Raw genomic sequence first — 20,436 nt, 5'->3', positions numbered from 1 at the left:
GAAAAGAAATGAAAATTTTTTCTTTCACCAATACAGTGAGGAAAGATCCCACGCTATCGTAATTACGTACGTACAGCTATAGATTTATTAATGATGATGATGATGATGATGATGATGATCTTAAAAAGTTACATCAATTAAATGCTTTGGTTACCCATTAAAAAAAGGAAGGAAAAAGTCATCAAAACCTCAATTTTTTTAACTTTAATATTAAATAAAAATGGCTAAGAAGGGAAAGAAGAATCAACCTCAAGATTGGGAAGATGAATTAGGTGAAGATATTGTTTCACAATCTGAACCAGTCACCACTACTGAAGAAAATACACCAGTTCCAGATGAAGGAAATGGTCCACAAGAAGCTGAAGAAGCTGGTCCTGGTGATTTCATGTCTACTTTGAAGAAATCTAAGAAGAAGTTGGATAAGAAGGTGACTGATGAAGATGAAGGTGGTAAGAATGGAGGAGGTAAACCTGTTTTGAAATCTAAGAAGGAGAAGGAAAAGGAAAAGAAGGAGAAGGAAAAGCAATTGAAAAAGGAACAAGCTGCTAAGAAAAAGGCTCAACAACAAGCTCAGAAGGAGAAGAATAAAGAATTGAACAAACAAAATTTGGAAAAAGTTAAGGAAGAGAAAAATAAAAAGAGTTCGAGTCCTGAAAGTGATGAAGGTGAAAAGAAAGCTTCTTCTACAAAGAAAGCAGCCAAGAAAGTTCCAGCTGGGTTGGCTGCATTAAGACGTCAATTAGAATTAAAAAAACAATTGGAAGAACAAGAACGTCTAGAAAGGGAAGAAGAAGAACGTCTTGAAAGAGAAGAAGAAGAACGTGTGGCCAACGAAGAAAAGGAAAAGGAAGCTAGTAAGCAGGCTAAGAAAGAAAAGGAAAAGGCTAAACGTGAAAAATTAAAGGCTGAAGGTAAATTATTAACTAGAAAGCAAAAGGAAGAAAAGAAATTATTAGAAAGAAGACGTGCTGCCTTATTAGCTGCTGGTAACGTTAAAGTTGCTGGGTTAGATAAGAAGAATGGTACTGAAAATGGTGAAGCACCAAAATCAAAGAAGGTTGTTTACAACAAGAAGAAGAAGAGAACTACTACTGACGAAACCTCTAAAGAGTCTTCCCATGGCACCAAGGGAGCAGAAAAGAAATCTACAGAAACTAATGAAGCTGAAGAAGTGTTAATTGATGATTGGGAAAACTTAGCATTAGATGAAGATGAAGAAGAAACTCCAACTGCAGAAGGTTCCGAAAATGTTACTGAAAATGAAATAATAGAAAATGGAGAAAAAGAAGAAGAAGGAGAAGAAGAGATTGAAGAAATTGTCAGAACAGAAGCTCCAGTAGTTAAGGCTTCTGCATCTTCTGGTAACAAGAAAGATCTACGTTCTCCAATTTGTTGTATTTTGGGTCATGTCGATACTGGTAAGACTAAATTATTAGATAAAATTAGACAAACCAACGTTCAAGGTGGTGAAGCTGGTGGTATTACCCAACAAATTGGTGCTACATATTTCCCAATTGAAGCTATCAAACAAAAGACTCAAAAAATGGCCCAATATGAAAAACAAACTTTCGATGTTCCAGGTTTATTAGTTATTGATACTCCAGGTCACGAATCTTTCAGTAATTTACGTTCAAGAGGTTCCTCATTATGTAACATTGCCATTTTGGTCATTGATATCATGCATGGTTTAGAACAACAAACTATCGAATCCATCAAATTATTAAGAGATAGAAAGGCTCCATTTATTGTTGCTTTGAATAAGATTGATAGATTATATGATTGGAAGACCACACCAAATAATTCATTCAGAGATTCTTTTGATCAACAATCAAGAGCTGTCAAGGATGAATTTGAAACAAGATTAAGTAATATCCAAGTGGCTTTAGCTGAACAAGGGTTAAATTCAGAATTATATTTCAAAAATAAAAACTTGGCTAAATACGTCTCCATTGTCCCAACTTCTGCTGTAACAGGTGAAGGTGTTCCTGATTTATTATGGTTATTATTAGAATTGACTCAAAAGAGAATGTCTAAACAATTAATGTACTTATCTCATGTGGAAGCTACTATTTTAGAAGTTAAAGTCGTTGAAGGTTTCGGTACTACCATCGATGTTATCTTATCCAATGGTTACTTAAGAGAAGGTGATCGTATTGTATTATGTGGTATGAATGGTCCAATTGTCACTAATATTAGAGCATTATTAACTCCTCAACCATTACGTGAACTACGTCTGAAATCTGAATATGTTCATCACAAGGAAGTAAAGGCCGCTTTAGGTGTCAAGATTGCTGCTAATGATTTAGAAAAGGCTGTTTCCGGTTCGAGATTATTAGTTGTTGGTCCAGAAGATGACGAAGAAGATATGATGGATGAAGTTATGGATGATCTAACTGGGTTATTAGATTCTGTCGATAATTCTGGTAAGGGTGTTACTGTCCAAGCTTCCACATTAGGTTCTTTAGAAGCTTTGTTAGATTTCTTGAAAGATATGAAGATTCCAGTGATGTCTATTGGTCTAGGTCCTGTTTATAAACGTGATGTGATGAAGGCAGGTACTATGTTAGAAAGAGCTCCAGAATTTGCTGTAATGTTATGTTTCGATGTCAAGATTGATAAAGAAGCTGAACAATATGCTGAACAAGAAGGAATTAAAATATTCAATGCAGATATTATTTATCATTTGTTTGATGCATTTACCGCCTACCAAGAGAAATTATTGGAAGAACGTCGTAAGGATTTCCTTGATTACGCCATTTTCCCATGTGTCTTACAAACTTTACAAATTATTAACAAACGTGGTCCAATGATTATTGGTGTTGATGTTATAGAGGGTGAACTACGTATTGGTACGCCGATTTGTGCTGTCAAGACAGACCCAACTACTAAGGAAAAGAATATTCTACTATTAGGTAAAGTTAGCTCTTTGGAAATTAACCATCAAGCTGTTACTGAAGTTAAAAAGGGTCAAACAGCAGCAGGTGTTGCTGTTCGTTTAGAAGATCCATCTAGTCAACAACCTATCTGGGGTCGTCACGTTGATGAATCTGACACCTTGTACTCTATGATATCTAGAAGATCCATTGATACTTTGAAAGATAAGGCCTTCAGAGATCAAGTTTCTAGAGGTGATTGGTTATTGATAAAGAAATTGAAGCCAGTCTTCGGTATTGAATGATCACGCCCCATATAGTCATGTGTACATAGATAAAAACATTCTGTATTAGAATAACAAAAAACAAAAATATAAATATATAATAATGTAAACTGTCAAAATAAGTTTTCTACATCTACTAATCCATTCTCCCTTCAAAATATATATATTTTGTATTCTGTTTCTTTCTAAATTTCTTAAAGTTTTAAAGAGCCGCCGGCGGTTCTCGAAAGACATGAAAATTTTTTTTTCCAGTAAAGAATTTGAAGCTCATCTTGAAAATGTTTTTATAAAGAAGAAAACTTATTCTACATCCAGAAAGAAGGCCAACATTGACTCTTGTCATATTCAATCAGCAATAGAATAAGTACTTTAAGGAATAAAAAATGAAAAGATCTCACGAAACGCTCCAAGAGAAGATTTTTATTAAGAAACAAAAGAAGCAAGTTTCAAATCCAATCGATGAGGAAGATGGTATTTCCAATTGTATGGTTCGTATCCCAGTCTCCCTATACGTCTCATTGGCTCCAATGTATATGAACAATCCCTTACAAGGTATAATGAAACAACATTTGAATCCAATGGTTATGAAATATAATAGTACAGTAGGAGGAGTGGTCTTAGGTTATGAAAATTTGAAGATTTGTGACATGGATCCAACAAATGATGAAACCTCCGATGAAAAATTGATTAAATTGACACCTGATACTCCATTTGGTTTTACATGGTGTGAAGTCGACTTATATGCATGGCAACCACATGTCGGCGATATAATGGAAGGATACATTTTCATTCAATCAGCTTCTCATATTGGGTTATTACTACATGATGCCTTCAATGCTAGTATCAAGAAGAATAACATTCCAGAAGATTGGACTTTTATTTCAAATGATGAGGAATATATAGCTGAAACAAGCCGAACAGACGATGGCGATAAGAATGAAAATAATAATGGTAATGAAGGAAATAACAACAATGGTATCCAAGGTAATTCTTATGTCAACCGTTCATTAGGTTATTGGGTGGATGCTAATGGGTCCCGTATAGATGGTAAATTGAAATTTACAGTGAGGAATGTGCATACTACAGGTAGAGTTGTGTCTGTAGAAGGTACATTATATACCTATGATGGTGGTGCCACAAACCAAAATACTCGTTCACAAGTAGAAAACTTACCTGTTGTATCAAATAAAAAGATTGTATTTGATGAAGAAGTTGAAGAAGAAAACAAAGTCAGTCACAAAGAATTGGACTTATCTGCTGTGAGGGAAGATGATGGATCAAAAATTGTTTATGATCAAAACTCAAGTGACAGTAGTGATGATGATTCAGATGATAGTGATTAATCAAGGATGGGAAGATCAATAAAAGAAAAAAGAAGTAGTCTCAATGTCAATGCATACGCTAGCCGTCATATATAATATTATTAGTAGATAGTAACTTTTGTGTATTTTTAGATAGAACTAAGATATCTGTATAGACCAGGAATAGATTATACATATCTCTTAAAAATGCTTTTGTAATAATATAAGGAAAAGTAAAAAATAAAAAACCCTCCCTAGTTAGTGTACTTACTATTTTGTTTTTGTCTGGTTTGTGACATCAGACAGTGGAATTCCAGATCTTTTCTGTCATTCCCCATTATAAGAACGAAAACCGGATTATCAATTTTTTGACAGTTAAAACACAAATAGATTAGTATTTTAATCTCCTCATCGAATTTTGAAGTATAACTCAATAAAAGAGATTATCCAGAGAGTTATTAGCAACGAATATTATAAAGTATAAACTTCATAAAATGTCGTCAACAAAAATTAAACATGTCCCACTTCCGGAGGGCCATTCAGTAGTCAAGAGATTACAGTCTGAACTAATGCAGTTAATGATGTCACCAACACCAGGTTTAAGTGCTTTCCCAAATGATGAAGAAGACTTAACTCATTGGTCTGCAATAATTACAGGTCCTAAAGATACACCATATGATGGTCTTCGATTTAAATTATCTTTCCAATTCTCAGATTCATATCCCTATGCTCCTCCCCTCGTGAAATTTATTAGTCCCATGTGGCATCCTAATGTTGATATGAGTGGGAACATTTGTCTAGATATATTGAAGGATCAATGGTCTGCCGTTTATAATGTGGAAACTATATTACTATCATTGCAAGCTTTATTGGAAGAACCAAATAATAGTTCACCTTTAAATGCTGTTGCTGCAGAACTTTGGGATGATGATATGAATGAATATAAAAAAAGATTACTAGCAAGATATGAAGATATAGGCGATCAATAATGCATAACAATATATATCTATATCTAACATTTAAATATTCTAATGAATAACAAAACAATTATGGTTAATGAAAATAAAATGTCTGTATATTTATCATATTAATAGGGTAAAACATCGAATATATTTCATTTGAATATAATGAGAAAAAAAGAGAATAAAAAAAACATAATAGAAAATATTGTAAACGTTAATAAATCGACTGGTTGAGTTAATTGAAAATATGTCTAGTATGATTTTTATCATTATAATTTAGAAAGGAAATTCGAATCCTTTAACCATCCTACTTTCTCAAAAGCAGCATATAATCTTGAAGCTTTATTTACATCAATCCTACATGCCTTTTGAGCATCAGTTCTCCTAAATGGTAAACCTTTTTTCAAACGATGAACTTTCTCCAAAAATAATCTTCTCTTTGAATCTAAATATAAATCACAAGGTAATCTTAATACTTGCGCCAATATTAATTCAGCTGGATGTAAATTATTTTTCAATGGATCATGTGATAAATCCATTGGGGAACCTTTCCATTCCACTTTCAAGCATTTTGGATTATTAGCTGGTAACGTAGATGTGGAAGGTGAATAATCAGGAAGTTTCTCCCACGACATATTAGGTATATATTGAGGGGCAGAATGAATTGCAGAAGCGGATGCTAACGGTGATGACACCATTGGAAGTGTCTTTTTAACTCTACGGATAGGAGTAATTGACCTACCATATGATATATTTCTGCGAGGTGAAGGTGGAGTAAGTAAGTGACGGTCATATGTCTCATATTGCGAATCCTTGGTATAATAAGAGGATTTTGATGACGCCCTTGGAGTCCTTTCCCCCTCTGATCTTGTGTTATACCTTCTTGTTATAATTTGTGCTTTTCCGCTCCTATCTTTATTGAATTGATTATTTGTATTTCTATTATAACTTCTTAATCTTTTTATACTGCGAGGAACAGTTATTATATCTTTCGCTTCATTTCCAAATACTGTTTTATATCTTGAGAGGAATTGTGTTAGACGATAATGATAATCCTTAGTAGTCAATCCTCTTTCCCAACTAGGTAATAATGTAATACCATTTTTTGACTCGTAAATATCGCTGAAGTTTGCCAATTGAGTGGTATCAACAGTAGAAATGGTTGGAGACAATGGAGGTGATGGAATTAAATGTTCATCTGACGTAATTGAACTGGTTTCACTATTTTGATTTCTGCTATTGGAAGTATTTATGATGGTACTTGCATTATTATTATTAAAGTTGAATGTGCTGGGATTGGAATTGGTTTTCCTCAATTTGGCAGAATTGGTAGCAATCAACACCCTTTGGTGCAACAAACTTAATAATCCTGGGTCACTGTCATTAGGGCTATTATTACCTGTAGCATCGTTATTCGTTTTTGGATGATTCGTCAATGCTTGATTCTCTGCTTGTGGTGAAAACAATTGCATGTCGTTATGGAATGGATTAACTGCTTTCGGTTTTCTGTCCAGTCTATCTTGGATAATTGAGATCAATTGTGCAAATGAAAAGTGTTTATTTTATGGCTAGCTATAAAAGTTCTCAAAGTTTAACACAATAATTACAACGATCAAAAAAAAATTGTCCAATTTCTATTTTATAATTTACGTAACCAGCTAGCTATAAGAGAAATATTCATCCGCCATTAAGTAATACCACATGAAAAAAAAAGCTATAACACTTTATTCTTTGTAGAAATATTCACATATTTTTAGTCATCCCGGAAAAACTGCCCTTTTTGATGATGTGGGAAAAAGAAACGTCCTGCAAGAACTTTCTGCGCCTCCTTCTGTACCATATTGTCTTCGTCGTTTCTTTTTTTGGTGCCCCGGTTGGCAGGTGACAATGCGGCTGTGCAATATTTTCCCATTTTAATCCCGTTCCGTCCCGCCTTTTTTTTTTTACCCCGCGGAGAATGTATATGTCACATGAAAAAGACCTAGAGCTTTATGATATAGGGTTTCCATTGTTTGGAAGATTAGGGTTTGGTACAGCCCCGAACAAATCTCTAATAAGATCATCAATTTCATTACTTAATGAGAAGTCATGGATATAGTTAGTGTTACTACTCATTTGAATTAAATCTTGTTTCTCTTGTTCAAATTCATAGTCCGTGTCTTCTTGCAATTTCCTTGGTAATTGGTAAGCAGGAGTTAAACATCTGTAAAAAATATTATTGAAAAATTTCAATTGCTCATCCAGCTTCAACCTGGTAGCTTTATCTATCGTACTCGTTTCATTTATAGGATTCATTATCTCCCCTGACACTGTTGAATTGGCTGTAACATTTGTTTGCTCTTCCAATTTTTTAAGACAATTGATAGCTAAGAGACAAACATACAATTGGTACAGTGTAGCTTTATTGAATCCACCATATTTTTTCTTGAAATTGTTGAAAAGAGTTTGTAAATCATCCAATATTTCAATGACAACAATTTGCGATTCTGTACAATCTTCAATGAACGGTTTATTGAACGTTAGTCTCACAATATAATAATAATACCAAAAATATGAAATAGTTGGGTCTGTTGACACATCTTCATCTTCTAAAAGATTCTTATTCCATTTCAAAAAATCTGGTAATGATTGTCGCCAATTAAATACTTGTAAGTTAAAGTTATTCAAGTATTCTACTTTTTGTTCAATGTCATCAGTTTCAATAAATATCTTCGATGTAAAAATTTGAACAACTCTTGATAAAACAATCAAATTCTTTAAAGGTAATGAAATTTGTAAAACATGTTTGCTAACAAATCGGAATTCTTCAGTACCATTCACTTCAGGTAATTCATCAGATTCAGGGATAGTAGAGTTACTAACGCTTAAAGTTGAGGTTCTACCTAACATTAAACAAATGAAATGATCTGCAATATAACATCCCCAATAAATTCGTGACCTAATTTTCAATTCACTCTCTGTCAATTTACTCTTTATATCATCCGTATACCAAACTTGAGGATCTAATTGGAATCCCATATCATACCCGACACGAATTGCCAAACCAGAAAAATACCACGCTAATTGGTTACTACCTTTACCCAATTCATAAAATGCTAGACATAATAATGCCTGGACCGTGGTAATCTTAGGTGCACTATTCTCATCGAAAACAATATTTAATAATGTGGTCTTACTCATTTCATAGTATATCTCTGACATATCTTGTAGGGTGGGACTTAACCTTGATCCAATGGCGCTCATGGCATAAATTAATTCTAATGAACAATAATGAGAATCCGCATAGTTGTTTTTGAAATGATTGAAAAACCCATAAAGGAAACTTTCACGATGAACAAATATGAAATGTCCAGGATAAAGAAATTTATAGAAATTGGATAATGATTCTAAAATCTTCGAATCATTATTTAATGAATTGGTATCCCCCACTGGTGCAGTTCTTTTAATCACTGTGGTATGTAAATCTGAGATACGTTGTTTATCACTTTCAATATCAACATTATCACAATTATTGCCGTCCTTTGGAGTTTGATGAAAAGAAGGAGTTATATCATCTGATGGTGATGAATTATTGGAAACTAAAGAAGACACCGAAAGGACAGAATTGGTTGCTTTCGGTTTATAAATAACAGGCCCCTCAGGGTACAAACTACCTTTAATTAACGGCTTCCTTTTCTTTTCTGGTTCTAGTGGAGGACTTCGTATTCTATATGGCACAATAGGATTAGGAACCGATTTTGCACCATTTGGAGATAATGCCGAATGAGGAGGTTTTGAGATTGATCCATCAGTAGTAATGCTATCTTTATTATTCAACTTTGAAAATCCGTTCAGCGTATCCTTGTTATATTCAGGTTTGTTATTAACTAAGCCAGAAATAACGTCTCCGATGTTCATACTATTCAACATATCTATGTTATTCGGATAAACTTTATCTATAAGAGTTTTCAAGTTACTTTCCAAATATGCTACATGACCTTCTAAAGATTTCACATAAGATGATGAATACCTCTTCTTCCTTAAATCTTCTTCGTTTACATTACAATCAATTCGGAGCCTAACACAGCTAGCGCATGGATATGATAAATCACATTTCTTTCTTCTTTTGCGACAATTTGTGCATGCTAATCGTTTCCTCTTTGGCAAACCAAGTTGACCAAAAAGTTGTGCGTTGCTTTCCACATTATCATTAGGGCCTTCATTATCAGTACTAGTAACAGTATCGATAGAACCATTATTCCCTGCTTCTTGTGCGTTGGATGAGCCTTGTTGCTGTTGTGTCATATTGACATTCATTTATTTTCTCAATACTTTGTTGAGTCCTCAATTCAGTAGTTAATTAAAGCGAACTAAATGAGTTTTTCGTATAATAGCTTACGTCTTGCAAAGGACTAAAATTATTTATTTAGCTATATACAGATGTTTATTACGAACATGCTCTTTAATGCGATATAAGTTATTCATTGAATAAATCATCGATGGCCTCGAACTTATGAAATAATTTTTCAAGAACACAGATAATAAAAAAGGGCATCGCGGAAACGGGTTACAAAAAGAGAAAACATTAAGGTTAACGTTATCCCCGTACATTGTACAAAGATGATGTTTAGAAGTTTCTACAAATCATATCAAAAAAACCAATAGACGAAATGAAGGAGGATTGATTTTTTCTATTTATGTTATACCTAACAGAATGATATATGAGTACAAACTTCATTACAGTTCATCATGAGATATTTGTTCTTGCGTAGTTTTTATTTGCGAATATTTCTGTTCTTTATTTTGCTTCCATTGCAAAAAATTGGTTTCAGTAGAATGAACTGAAATTGTTCGTAATTTATCAGGAAGTGCACTTATTGGAACTAACAGCTGTATATCATTTAGCAAATCTTGATCAATTACTTGTAAAGAATTTATATTCGTTGTTAACCTTTGATAATGTACCCTTAATTTTTCACATACTTCATTTTTTCGAACATTTTCTAAATTTATTAGGAAAAATGGATTAACTGAATAAAATTCAAGATTATTCTCATCTAACATCTTAGACCAATACCCTTCGTTCCAATACCCTTTACCATTCATCTTCAGCATGGAAAATGCATTATCTACATTATATTGGTCGATCACTTTAGCCGGATCAACAATATTCTGTGCTACTGGATTCATGTAAAGAACTTTTGAGATATTTTGTGGGAATAATGTATCTAAAAACAGTATCTTTGAGACATCTAACGTTCTTGATCTGAACCGTTGAGGTCTTAACCATGATGGCCAATCATAAGAAAACAAATGTATTATACCACGTAAATTTTCCGTTTCTTCATTGATTAATCTAATAAATTCTCTAAATTCTTGAGAGAAGAATGGCTGGTCAATTATCCAGAAGTGTAATATGCTGTCTTGCTTACGTTCTGGATTTTTTAGCAATGAAAACACCATATCTTGGTATATGGTCTCTTCGTCAGGGTCGTCCTTTAAAAGGGTAAATACATGATAATTATTATCATCTACTTTCTTTACCTTTTCATGAAAATTAGGATTCTTCATTACTTGAACATATAACTTTATTGGAGTAAAATCTGCAATTGAAAATGAATCCACTGGGATATAATCAGAATAAGTGTTCACTGAGAATGAACCAATGATGAAATCATCACCACAACTCCTCACTTGATACTTAGTATTAATATCATTAGCATGTAATGTACCATATCCAAATGTGGCCATTGTTGTAGTGGTGTCGACAACATCCCCTTGAGAATTTATCAATTCGAGACATACACCACCTATACCATCCACTTGAGATTGAGAGGGATAAGAGTTTGTAGGAAACGTATGTACTTCTATGGATATTTTTTTTAATTCTTGGAAATTGTTTGAGGAAAATTGAGAGGGAATATCGATATCTACTTCGAAATTTTCCATAAGAATGTTAGGTAGTGGATAAGTTTCCTCGATAGGATTGTCAATATATATTCTTTCGATAGGGACGATTTTTAATTTTTCAGTGGGTAATAATATAATTTGTAAATTAATAAATGATAAATTTTTTAATTTAGATATTAATGACAAGATCTTTTGGGATCTTTCTTCTAATGGATCAATAAGTAAAAGAATATCTACCGGTTTTATGGAGTTGTGAGAGTTGGATTGCAATGTTGTATAGCTATTAAATTTCAACAGTTCGTCCAAATTCAATCTTGGGAAGTAATTTTCTGTTGAATATTCAATACCATTATCAAAAACATTAGTAGAATGATAGAATTCTTTAGTTAATAATGCTGAAGTCATTTCTATTAAATCTGGATTGAATTTCGCGTCTTCTAATGTTGGAAATTCTTTAATCAAAGAAAACGTAGTTTGTAAAGTTCTTTGGGCCTCTCTTTTAATTATGGCTTCAAAATTTGTCGTTGTAGGTATTTCCGTTGGTTCAAAATGTATAAACCTCCCGTTTATTATCATAAATGAAGATAAGCCGGGAACAAATGGGACTGAGATATCAGGAAGCCATCTGGCTAACATATTAGGATTAATGGAGCTTGTTCCCTCATATTCGTTGTTCTTTGTTTGCTGAATAAGGGCAGAAAGTTGAGATTTAACATTTTTTTTCTTTTCCAAAACTTTTTTTAATTTGGTCCATGTTTTCCCTTTCATAGATCCATTATGTATAATTCTAACCCTGATACCTGAATATGTGTTCTCTAGTAAGTTTTGTAATCTTTTCAAAGAACTTAAAGTATTAAAATCATCAAATAAAGTGATTGTATGCAATAGGTTATATTCTTCCGACGCAACATATTCAACTATACGTTCTTGAATTTCAAATAGTACCGTATTATTCATAGTTGTATATACGGCATCAGAAAAATAATCTGGTGTATATTTAGAATGTCTTGCGTTACCAGATTTCATATGAAGTAAAGATCTTACGTCCTTCACTGGATTGGCAGCATTATTTTGAATTTTATTTGCTATTTGTCTCAATTCATTCTTTAAATATGAAACATCTTTCTTAATGACTTTAGCAATCAAATAATGCCAAGTATTTTTCTTAAATGGATAAATTTCACCATCAATGATAATCGAAGTTTCAAAAATTTGTAAGTTCTTTAATAATTTATTAACATTTGGAGATGGATAATTTTCATCTTCCATATCAAGATCGACATCTTCGTTAATTTCCGATAATTCTTGTAAGAAGGATTGTAATTCAATCAAATCGAAATTTTTCAATTCATAAACTTTCCTTATCATTCGTTGCACAAGTAGGTTTGTACCTTGACTTGTATCTAATGGTAATAATCCTATTCTTTGAGGATAACCTTGTGTAATAACGTTAATTGCTGTGATTAATCCTTTCAATGCATGTATTGTACTTTCATCTTGTAAATTATTAAAATCTATAACGAAGATGAGTTCATTCCAATTTTGTCTATATTCTGGTAATTCCCCAAATTTCGATTCCTGAAAAAATGCAGAAATATCATTGCTTAATTCATCATATTGAGAATCAATTTCAATGTCGTTAAAATAAATTACGCTTTCTGAAAATCCTGGTATCATATGTAGGTTATATTTTATAGGTTGAAGGGTATTTAAATTATCCAATGATATGGAGGAAAAATAATTGATAATTTTTTTCACTGAACTCAACGTTGGTTTCATTGTATTGGGAAACATATTTTCGAAGAGGAATAATAATTTAGAAACGTGAGAATGTTCCTTAACAATCATATTCAACAAAGAAAATTCATTTAAAGAACTTAATTTGATGTATTGACCGTTAACATATAGACCTAACATTTTATAATCCACACCAAATTTTTCTAAATCAGAGTTACTTTTTTTGATTTTCTTCAATGCTGTGGGAGGTAATTCTACCTGTATTAGTTGTGACATTAGAAGTGGGAAATTATTTATTATACCTTTAGCAAATTTCGAAGTAGATGTTAGGTTAGAAGTTTGTTTATAATATTTTGAAATTAGATAAGTTACTTTCATATCTAATTCTTCTAATTCTGTTTCTGAAGGATTATAATGTTCATATTGATCATTTTGGAATCTTTTGGGGATATCTAATGGGATTTTGAATTCGTTTGTTTTCTTATTTGATAAAGAATTAAAATCTGAATTTTCTTTGATAGTCAATGCTAAGGGAAATTGAATTTCTTTATATTCTTCATTGTTGGATCCTATGGAACATGTTGATCTCCAAATGAAGCGGAACTTCCCTGATTTTGATGTAATTTCTGAGAACAAATTTCTATTGAATTCATTAAATAGGTCATTATTATTTGGACAACCATAGAATGTTAGTATTGGAGAGTTTCCGTTCTCAGCGGTAGTAGTAGCAGGAGCAGCAGCATCAGATATTATGTATTCATTTGACAATACGATCTGAGAGTCTGGCAACAATGCTTGTTGTTTTAAATCGTTTGATTTCAAATAGAATATATCATCTGGCTTAGTATATTTCTTTCCATTCAAAATGAAGCAATTTTCATTCTCTTCAATGGCATAATGTCTGAGCTGTTTCTGTAAATCATTGTTAATGATTCCCATTGGATATAATTCTGTGTATAAAGAAAACAGCGATGCTATATCTGGATTATTATATTTTTCTGTCAGCAATTGTTCAATGTAGGGGATAAGGTCAATTTCTTCATAATCTACAGATTCATCTAAACCAGTAATTATGGAATATAAACCCTCCAATTCGTGGAAGGTTGGTTCATTTGAGAAGAGGCTTGAACTACTAAGATGAGTTAATATGGACCAAGCAACGACAGCCTCATGAACACCGAATGAAGAGACATCAAGTCCAATTGAGAAAGTCCTAAATGCCAATGTTAATAATACAAGTAAGATATTTATCAGTATCATCCTGTAACCTTGGAGAATCTCTTAACATCTTTTCCAGTGGTGTACCAGAGAAGGTTAGATGCTTTGTATACAATGGGAACTGCTTGAACCTTTAAAATCTGGATCCTGCGTTTACGTAAAGTGCACTACAATCTCTTAACAATATTTCTTCAAGTCCAACCCTATATGACCAAAGAGGGGTTTTGTCAAAACCCTAACAAAGACGTGAATATGAGGGTAGGCCTTACCTATTAAGAAGTAACTGTAACAGGCTGGGCGGCTATTTCCAATTTCTCTCTCTCTTAATATGAGATCGAATGTAACGAATTTGTGGCTAAGGGAGATGAGTAGGTGGGGGTTTCAAATTGGTATATTACATAGTGTAATGTATATAGCATATAGCATATGCTTGTTAATGCTGACCCCGTGATGGGGAGTATATGAGTGGACATTTCGATAAGATAGAAGATAAAAAAGACTCTACTTGAATATGTAGGTAAAATAGAACAATAAAATACAAAAACAATAAATAGATATAGTGAGTCAACCATGTACACTATTAAATAACCAAATAACTTTTAGATAATCAATACACAACATCAACATCAACCTCAACATTATGAAGAAAAATAACGACACTCGAGCCCACTCTGATAACTCTCAGCAAAAGGAAAAAAAAGACCTCTCTGGCTCTAATACTAAGTCAGCACAAGTATAGAAAATACAATATAGTATGTAGACTTATGTAGACTTATGGCACAATAACAACCATCTTCCCCTGTTTTCAAGTGGGCATTCACGTGCTATAAAAACCGCCGGAGGGATACTCGGTGTACTCTACTCTATCTCTCCAGAACCAGTGGGGAAATAGAAACGACCATTCTGCACCCACGCACCCACTTGTTCTATCCGGGTAGCCCCTCCCTCAAACAGAAATTTTTCAGATATTTTTCTTTTCTTTTTTCGTACAGAATTACTTTTTTTTTCCTGCTTTTGCTTCTCCGAAAAATATCGAAGAGTTAGTTACAAGTTGTGGTAATCAATTTAAAATCGTGATGTATTATTATATAAAAACCGCCATCGAGAATAAGCGACGAAGACATCTCATCGAAGAGAAGAGAAGAGAAGGCAAACAGACAAACCAAGACACAGACAATCAGCCCCCCCGGTCGCACTCAGTTTTTCGCTTGTCAATACACTCAGCAAAAACGTCGTCTTTCCGATCTTCACAACATATACTAAAGACCATAAGCGGCACAAGCAAAAGATCAATAATAACAATGACAATCGGTGACAAACAAAAATGGACCGCAGTCCAAGTCCGTAACACCTTCTTAGACTATTTCAAATCCAAAAACCATAAATTCATCCCCTCCTCCCCCGTAGTCCCATTCGATGATCCAACTTTACTATTCGCTAACGCCGGTATGAACCAATATAAACCAATCTTCCTCGGCACAGTGGACCCATCATCTGATTTCTACACTTTGAAACGTGCTTATAATTCACAAAAATGTGTAAGAGCAGGTGGTAAACATAACGATTTGGAAGACGTCGGGAAGGATTCTTACCATCATACATTCTTCGAAATGTTAGGTAATTGGTCATTTGGTGATTATTTCAAAACTGAAGCTATCAATTATGCCTGGGATTTATTGACTAACGTGTATGGGATCCCAAAGGATAGACTTTACGTGACTTATTTTGAAGGGGACGCCAAACAAGGATTGGAACCTGATACAGAAGCACAAGAACTATGGAAGAAAGTCGGTGTTCCTGAGGATCATATCTTGCCCGGGAATGCTAAGGATAATTTTTGGGAAATGGGGGATCAAGGTCCTTGTGGTCCATGTTCGGAAATTCATTATGATAGAATTGGTGGGAGAAATGCTGCTCAATTGGTTAATCAAGATGATCCGGATGTTTTGGAAGTTTGGAATTTGGTTTTCATTCAATTTAATAGAGAATCTAATGGAGAATTGAAATCTTTACCTGCTAAACATATTGATACTGGTATGGGGTTTGAAAGATTGGTTTCTGTTTTACAAGATGTTAGATCTAATTATGATACTGATGTTTTCCAACCTTTATTTAAACGTATTCAAGAAATTACTGGTGCAAGAGATTACACGGGGAAGTTTGGTGATGAAGATAAGGACAATATTGATACAGCTTATAGAGTTCTTGCTGATCATGTTCGTACTTTAATGTTTGCACTAGCTGATGGTGGTGTTCCAAATAATGAAGGTAGAGGTTATGTGCTAAGACGTATCTTAAGAAGAGGTGCTCGTTATGCTCGTAAATATATGAATTATCCAATTGGTAATTTCTTCTCCACTTTGGCTCCAACTTTAATTGATCAAGTTAAACATATTTTCCCTGAAATCGCTAAGGATCCTTCATTCCTTTTTGAAATCTTAGATGAAGAAGAAGCTTCTTTTGCCAAGACTTTAGATCGTGGTGAAAGATTATTTGAAAAATACGCTGCCGCTGCTTCTCAAACTGAATCCAAAACTTTAGATGGTAAACAAGTTTGGAGATTATACGATACTTATGGGTTCCCAGTCGATTTAACTGAATTGATGGCTGAAGAACAAAACTTAAAGATTGATGGTCCTGGATTCGAAAAGGCCAAACAAGAATCATACGAAGCTTCTAAGAGAGGTGGTAAGAAGGATAACGGTGATTTGATTAAATTAGATGTCCATCAATTATCTGAATTAAATGATAATAACGTTCCAAAAACTGATGATAATGCTAAGTATGGTACTGAAAATATTGAGAGTACAATTTTAAGAATACATGACGGTACTAACTTTGTCGATTCCATCACAGAAGTTGGTAAGAAATATGGTATTATCTTGGATAAGACTTGTTTCTACGCTGAACAAGGTGGTCAAGAATATGATACTGGTAAAATTGTCATCGATGATGCTGCTGAATTCAACGTCGAAAATGTTCAACTATACAACGGTTTTGTTTTCCATACTGGTTCCCTAGAGGAAGGTAAATTATCTGTAGGTGATAAGATCATTGCCTCATATGATGAACTACGTCGTTTCCCAATTAAAAATAACCATACTGGTACTCATATCTTGAATTTAGCCTTGAAAGAAACTCTTGGTGCTGATGTGGATCAAAAGGGTTCTTTAGTCAATCCAGAAAAATTAAGATTTGATTTCTCTCACAAGAAAGCATTGACCACCGATGAACTACGTAAAGTGGAAGATATCTCCAACGAACAAATTAAAGAAAACTTGATTGTTTATTATAAGGATGTTCCATTAGAACAAGCTAAATCCATAAATAACGTTCGTGCAGTATTTGGTGAAACTTACCCAGATCCGGTCCGTGTTGTTTGTGTGGGTAAACCAATCGATGAACTATTAGCTGACCCAACTAATGAAGAATGGAACAAATACTCCATTGAATTCTGTGGTGGTACCCATGTGGCCAAGACTGGTGATATCAAATATTTCGTTGTCTTGGAAGAAAGTGGTATTGCTAAGGGTATTAGAAGAATTGTCGCTGTTACTGGTTCTGAAGCTTTCGAAGCTCAAAGAATCGCCAACGAATTTGCATCAGAATTAGAAACCGCTGAAAAACTACCGTTCTCTCCATTAAAGGAAAAAAAATTAAAGGAATTAGGTGTTAAATTGGGTCAATTGTCTATTTCCGTCATTAACAAACACGAATTGAAGGAAAAATTCACTGCCATTGAAAAAGTCGTTAAGGATGAAGTTAAATCTAGAGCCAAGAAGGAAGCCAAACAAACTTTAGATGAAGTTAAGACATATTTCACTGAAAATGCTGATGCTCCATATTTCGTTAAGTTCATTGATATCCCAGTTAACGCAAAAGCTATTACTGAAGCCATTAACTATATTAAATCTTCTGCCAAAGATAAATCTATATATTTATTGACTGGTAATGATAGCAATGGTAAGATTGCTCACGGTTGTTACATTTCAGATGCTGCTTTGGCTAAAGGTGTTGACGGTGCTGTTTTGGCGAAACAAGTTTCAAATGTCATTGGTGGTAAAGCTGGTGGTAAAGGTAACGTCTTCCAAGGTATGGGTGATAAACCTGATGCTGCAACAGAAGCTGTTTCTGAAATTGAAAAATTATTGAGAGAAAAGTTAACCATATAAGGGGAAACTGAGAAATATCAATTAAAGAACTAAGATCGATGAGTTCGTTGTTTACACTCATGTATAATATATGAAAAGAATCAATAACTACGATCCATAAAATATTTGCTCTTCTACGAATATATAAATTTAAAAAAATATAATTGAAATGAATGTAATAGTTAATGCCTCACAAACTGTGTATAAAAATATAAAAACCAACCAGTTTTTTCAATAGAAATTGATGTATTATGTGATTAAAAAAGAAGAAACAAGGTACAACTCTTCCCATTAGCTACATAGACTATCTGTGTGCGGCGTCATTGTCTCGAGTCAAAATAAAAGTGTTGATTCAAAAATCTCAGTTGAATATTAAAATCTTATTGAGAACAATTTTCTATTAGTTCCTTTATTATTTACAAGGAAAATTATGGAAATAAAATACTAATGCATATGCTATATAATCTCTATCAAAAATATGGATGGTTCATCTCGCTAGTCATTCAATCCTTAGGATCGTCTGTTAACCATTTCCATACCAAATCTCTATCTTCTTTAGTCCATTTACGATGACTTACAGAATTCATACCGTTAGTACCTAACCAAATCTGCCTTAACCGTTGTATTGATCTTGCCCATAACTGAGAGGTTCCTTCCTTGGTCATTTGACTTTTTGTCTCTTGTAATACTTCAACGGATGGTAGCTTGGTGACATTACTTGTGTTGTTATCAAGCATGGTCAATTTCGTTACTGATCTTAAAGCTTTAAAATTGGAACCAGTAACCATGAATGCAGACACAATTGAAAGAAACACCACTGCTCCAAACCCAAGATAAGACTCTTCAATGAAGTTTTTCAGGTTCATCCCATAGAAAGCTGGCAACAAAGTTGCTACAGTGAAACCTAAAGTATAAATAGTCACTTTCAATTCTAATAACATTAATGAATTTCTATTCGCGTCTAAGATAATATTAACAATTTCTTCTGTAGATTTGATATCTTGAATTAAAGATGCTGCTTGTTGAACATATTCATCACATTGGGTGTAATACGTTTCTAACAACATTTCCAAATCAGCGAAATCATCATCTTCAGTCCTATGCACAGACAAATACATGGAAGCTAAATCTTCATCACTTTCTAAAAGTTCATCCAGAACTTGTCTCACCAACAAGGATTTTTGATAGAAAAGTGATAATTTCTTAGATTTTATAAGTAAATCTCGAAGTTTTTCCCTGTTCACTTCATTTTCTAATTCATTCAAAATGTGACTACATAAATCATGGTGGAAGTGGAATTCAGTTTCTAAAGTACTCATAACATTAATCAATATACTTTCTAAAGCTTTATGTTCATATAGTTGCGTCCCACCCATAGATTTTAAAGTCGGTGATACAGACGTGGAAGACAACTTAGATTCCAAATCATACATCAATACACCTAATTTGACAGCAGCTGATGGGTTACTGGTATCGAAGATGAAAATCTTATCCTTTTCAATCAAGGCTTTAATGTGTAACATATTAATAAGGAAACAATTAGGTTTGACGAGTATACTTGGAATAATATCCACTTGAGTAGTATCGATTTTTCGAAGATCTCGAGGATATAGTTTATGATCTCTCAAAAAGGCCCATTTTTGAAACTTTTGCGATACTGCGACTACATCACCTTTTTCGTTAAACACTGTGCAGGAAATATAAGAATCATTCGGCGTGATTGGCTTTAATGATAGTAGTTGTTTGTAAATTAACGGTACTTGTAAAGTGGTGTTAGATTGGAATCGTTTGGAATATGTAAAAGTTGAATTTGTTACTCGAAGTAGCGGTCTGAATTGTGTAGAATAAGTTGGAGGATGCCGTAGTAGCGTTAAACCAGCTTTGAGAAACATATAATAATGTACCTAAGGTGGGGAAATGTAGTTAACCAAAAAAGAAATTGGTGGAGAATTTCACAATAATTACAAGATGCTGATTTGTTGTTCTATGCTCGCAACACTAACAGCTTTTGGTCATCTCAA

The 20,436-nt window shown here is 33.5% G+C and overlaps 8 protein-coding genes across 8 annotated transcripts; 4 read left to right on the top strand and 4 right to left on the bottom strand.

Annotated features, from left to right (window-relative positions):
• Window positions 1-220: 220 nt before the first annotated feature.
• Window positions 221-3,178, top strand: FUN12 (translation initiation factor eIF5B; the record flags this gene model as incomplete). Its single annotated transcript, XM_003670401.1, has 1 exon — window positions 221-3,178. The coding sequence occupies one exon, from the start codon at window positions 221-223 to the stop codon at window positions 3,176-3,178; it is 2,958 nt and encodes a 985-aa protein (XP_003670449.1).
• A 362-nt stretch (window positions 3,179-3,540) lies between these two features.
• Window positions 3,541-4,500, top strand: RPA43 (DNA-directed RNA polymerase I subunit RPA43; the record flags this gene model as incomplete). Its single annotated transcript, XM_003670400.1, has 1 exon — window positions 3,541-4,500. The coding sequence occupies one exon, from the start codon at window positions 3,541-3,543 to the stop codon at window positions 4,498-4,500; it is 960 nt and encodes a 319-aa protein (XP_003670448.1).
• Window positions 4,501-4,952: 452 nt separating this feature from the next.
• UBC11 (putative E2 ubiquitin-protein ligase UBC11) lies at window positions 4,953-5,447 on the top strand (the record flags this gene model as incomplete). Its single annotated transcript, XM_003670399.1, has 1 exon — window positions 4,953-5,447. The coding sequence occupies one exon, from the start codon at window positions 4,953-4,955 to the stop codon at window positions 5,445-5,447; it is 495 nt and encodes a 164-aa protein (XP_003670447.1).
• A 242-nt stretch (window positions 5,448-5,689) lies between these two features.
• Window positions 5,690-6,892, bottom strand: NDAI0E03860 (uncharacterized protein; the record flags this gene model as incomplete). Its single annotated transcript, XM_003670398.1, has 1 exon — window positions 5,690-6,892. One exon carries the CDS (start codon window positions 6,890-6,892, stop codon window positions 5,690-5,692), a length of 1,203 nt encoding a protein of 400 aa, XP_003670446.1.
• A 517-nt stretch (window positions 6,893-7,409) lies between these two features.
• Window positions 7,410-9,716, bottom strand: TEA1 (Tea1p; the record flags this gene model as incomplete). Its single annotated transcript, XM_003670397.1, has 1 exon — window positions 7,410-9,716. One exon carries the CDS (start codon window positions 9,714-9,716, stop codon window positions 7,410-7,412), a length of 2,307 nt encoding a protein of 768 aa, XP_003670445.1.
• A 420-nt stretch (window positions 9,717-10,136) lies between these two features.
• Window positions 10,137-14,306, bottom strand: KRE5 (Kre5p; the record flags this gene model as incomplete). The annotated part of the gene is made up of 1 exon (XM_003670396.1): window positions 10,137-14,306. The coding sequence occupies one exon, from the start codon at window positions 14,304-14,306 to the stop codon at window positions 10,137-10,139; it is 4,170 nt and encodes a 1,389-aa protein (XP_003670444.1).
• A 1,259-nt stretch (window positions 14,307-15,565) lies between these two features.
• Window positions 15,566-18,436, top strand: ALA1 (alanine--tRNA ligase; the record flags this gene model as incomplete). Its single annotated transcript, XM_003670395.1, has 1 exon — window positions 15,566-18,436. One exon carries the CDS (start codon window positions 15,566-15,568, stop codon window positions 18,434-18,436), a length of 2,871 nt encoding a protein of 956 aa, XP_003670443.1.
• Window positions 18,437-18,918: 482 nt separating this feature from the next.
• Window positions 18,919-20,307, bottom strand: MRS2 (Mrs2p; the record flags this gene model as incomplete). Its single annotated transcript, XM_003670394.1, has 1 exon — window positions 18,919-20,307. One exon carries the CDS (start codon window positions 20,305-20,307, stop codon window positions 18,919-18,921), a length of 1,389 nt encoding a protein of 462 aa, XP_003670442.1.
• Between the last annotated feature and the right edge of the window lie 129 nt (window positions 20,308-20,436).

The sequence above is a fragment of the Naumovozyma dairenensis genome, chromosome 5 (assembly GCF_000227115.2).
Source record: "Naumovozyma dairenensis CBS 421 chromosome 5, complete genome".
Lineage (NCBI taxonomy): Eukaryota > Fungi > Ascomycota > Saccharomycetes > Saccharomycetales > Saccharomycetaceae > Naumovozyma > Naumovozyma dairenensis.
This window is presented reverse-complemented; position numbering and strand designations above follow the sequence as displayed.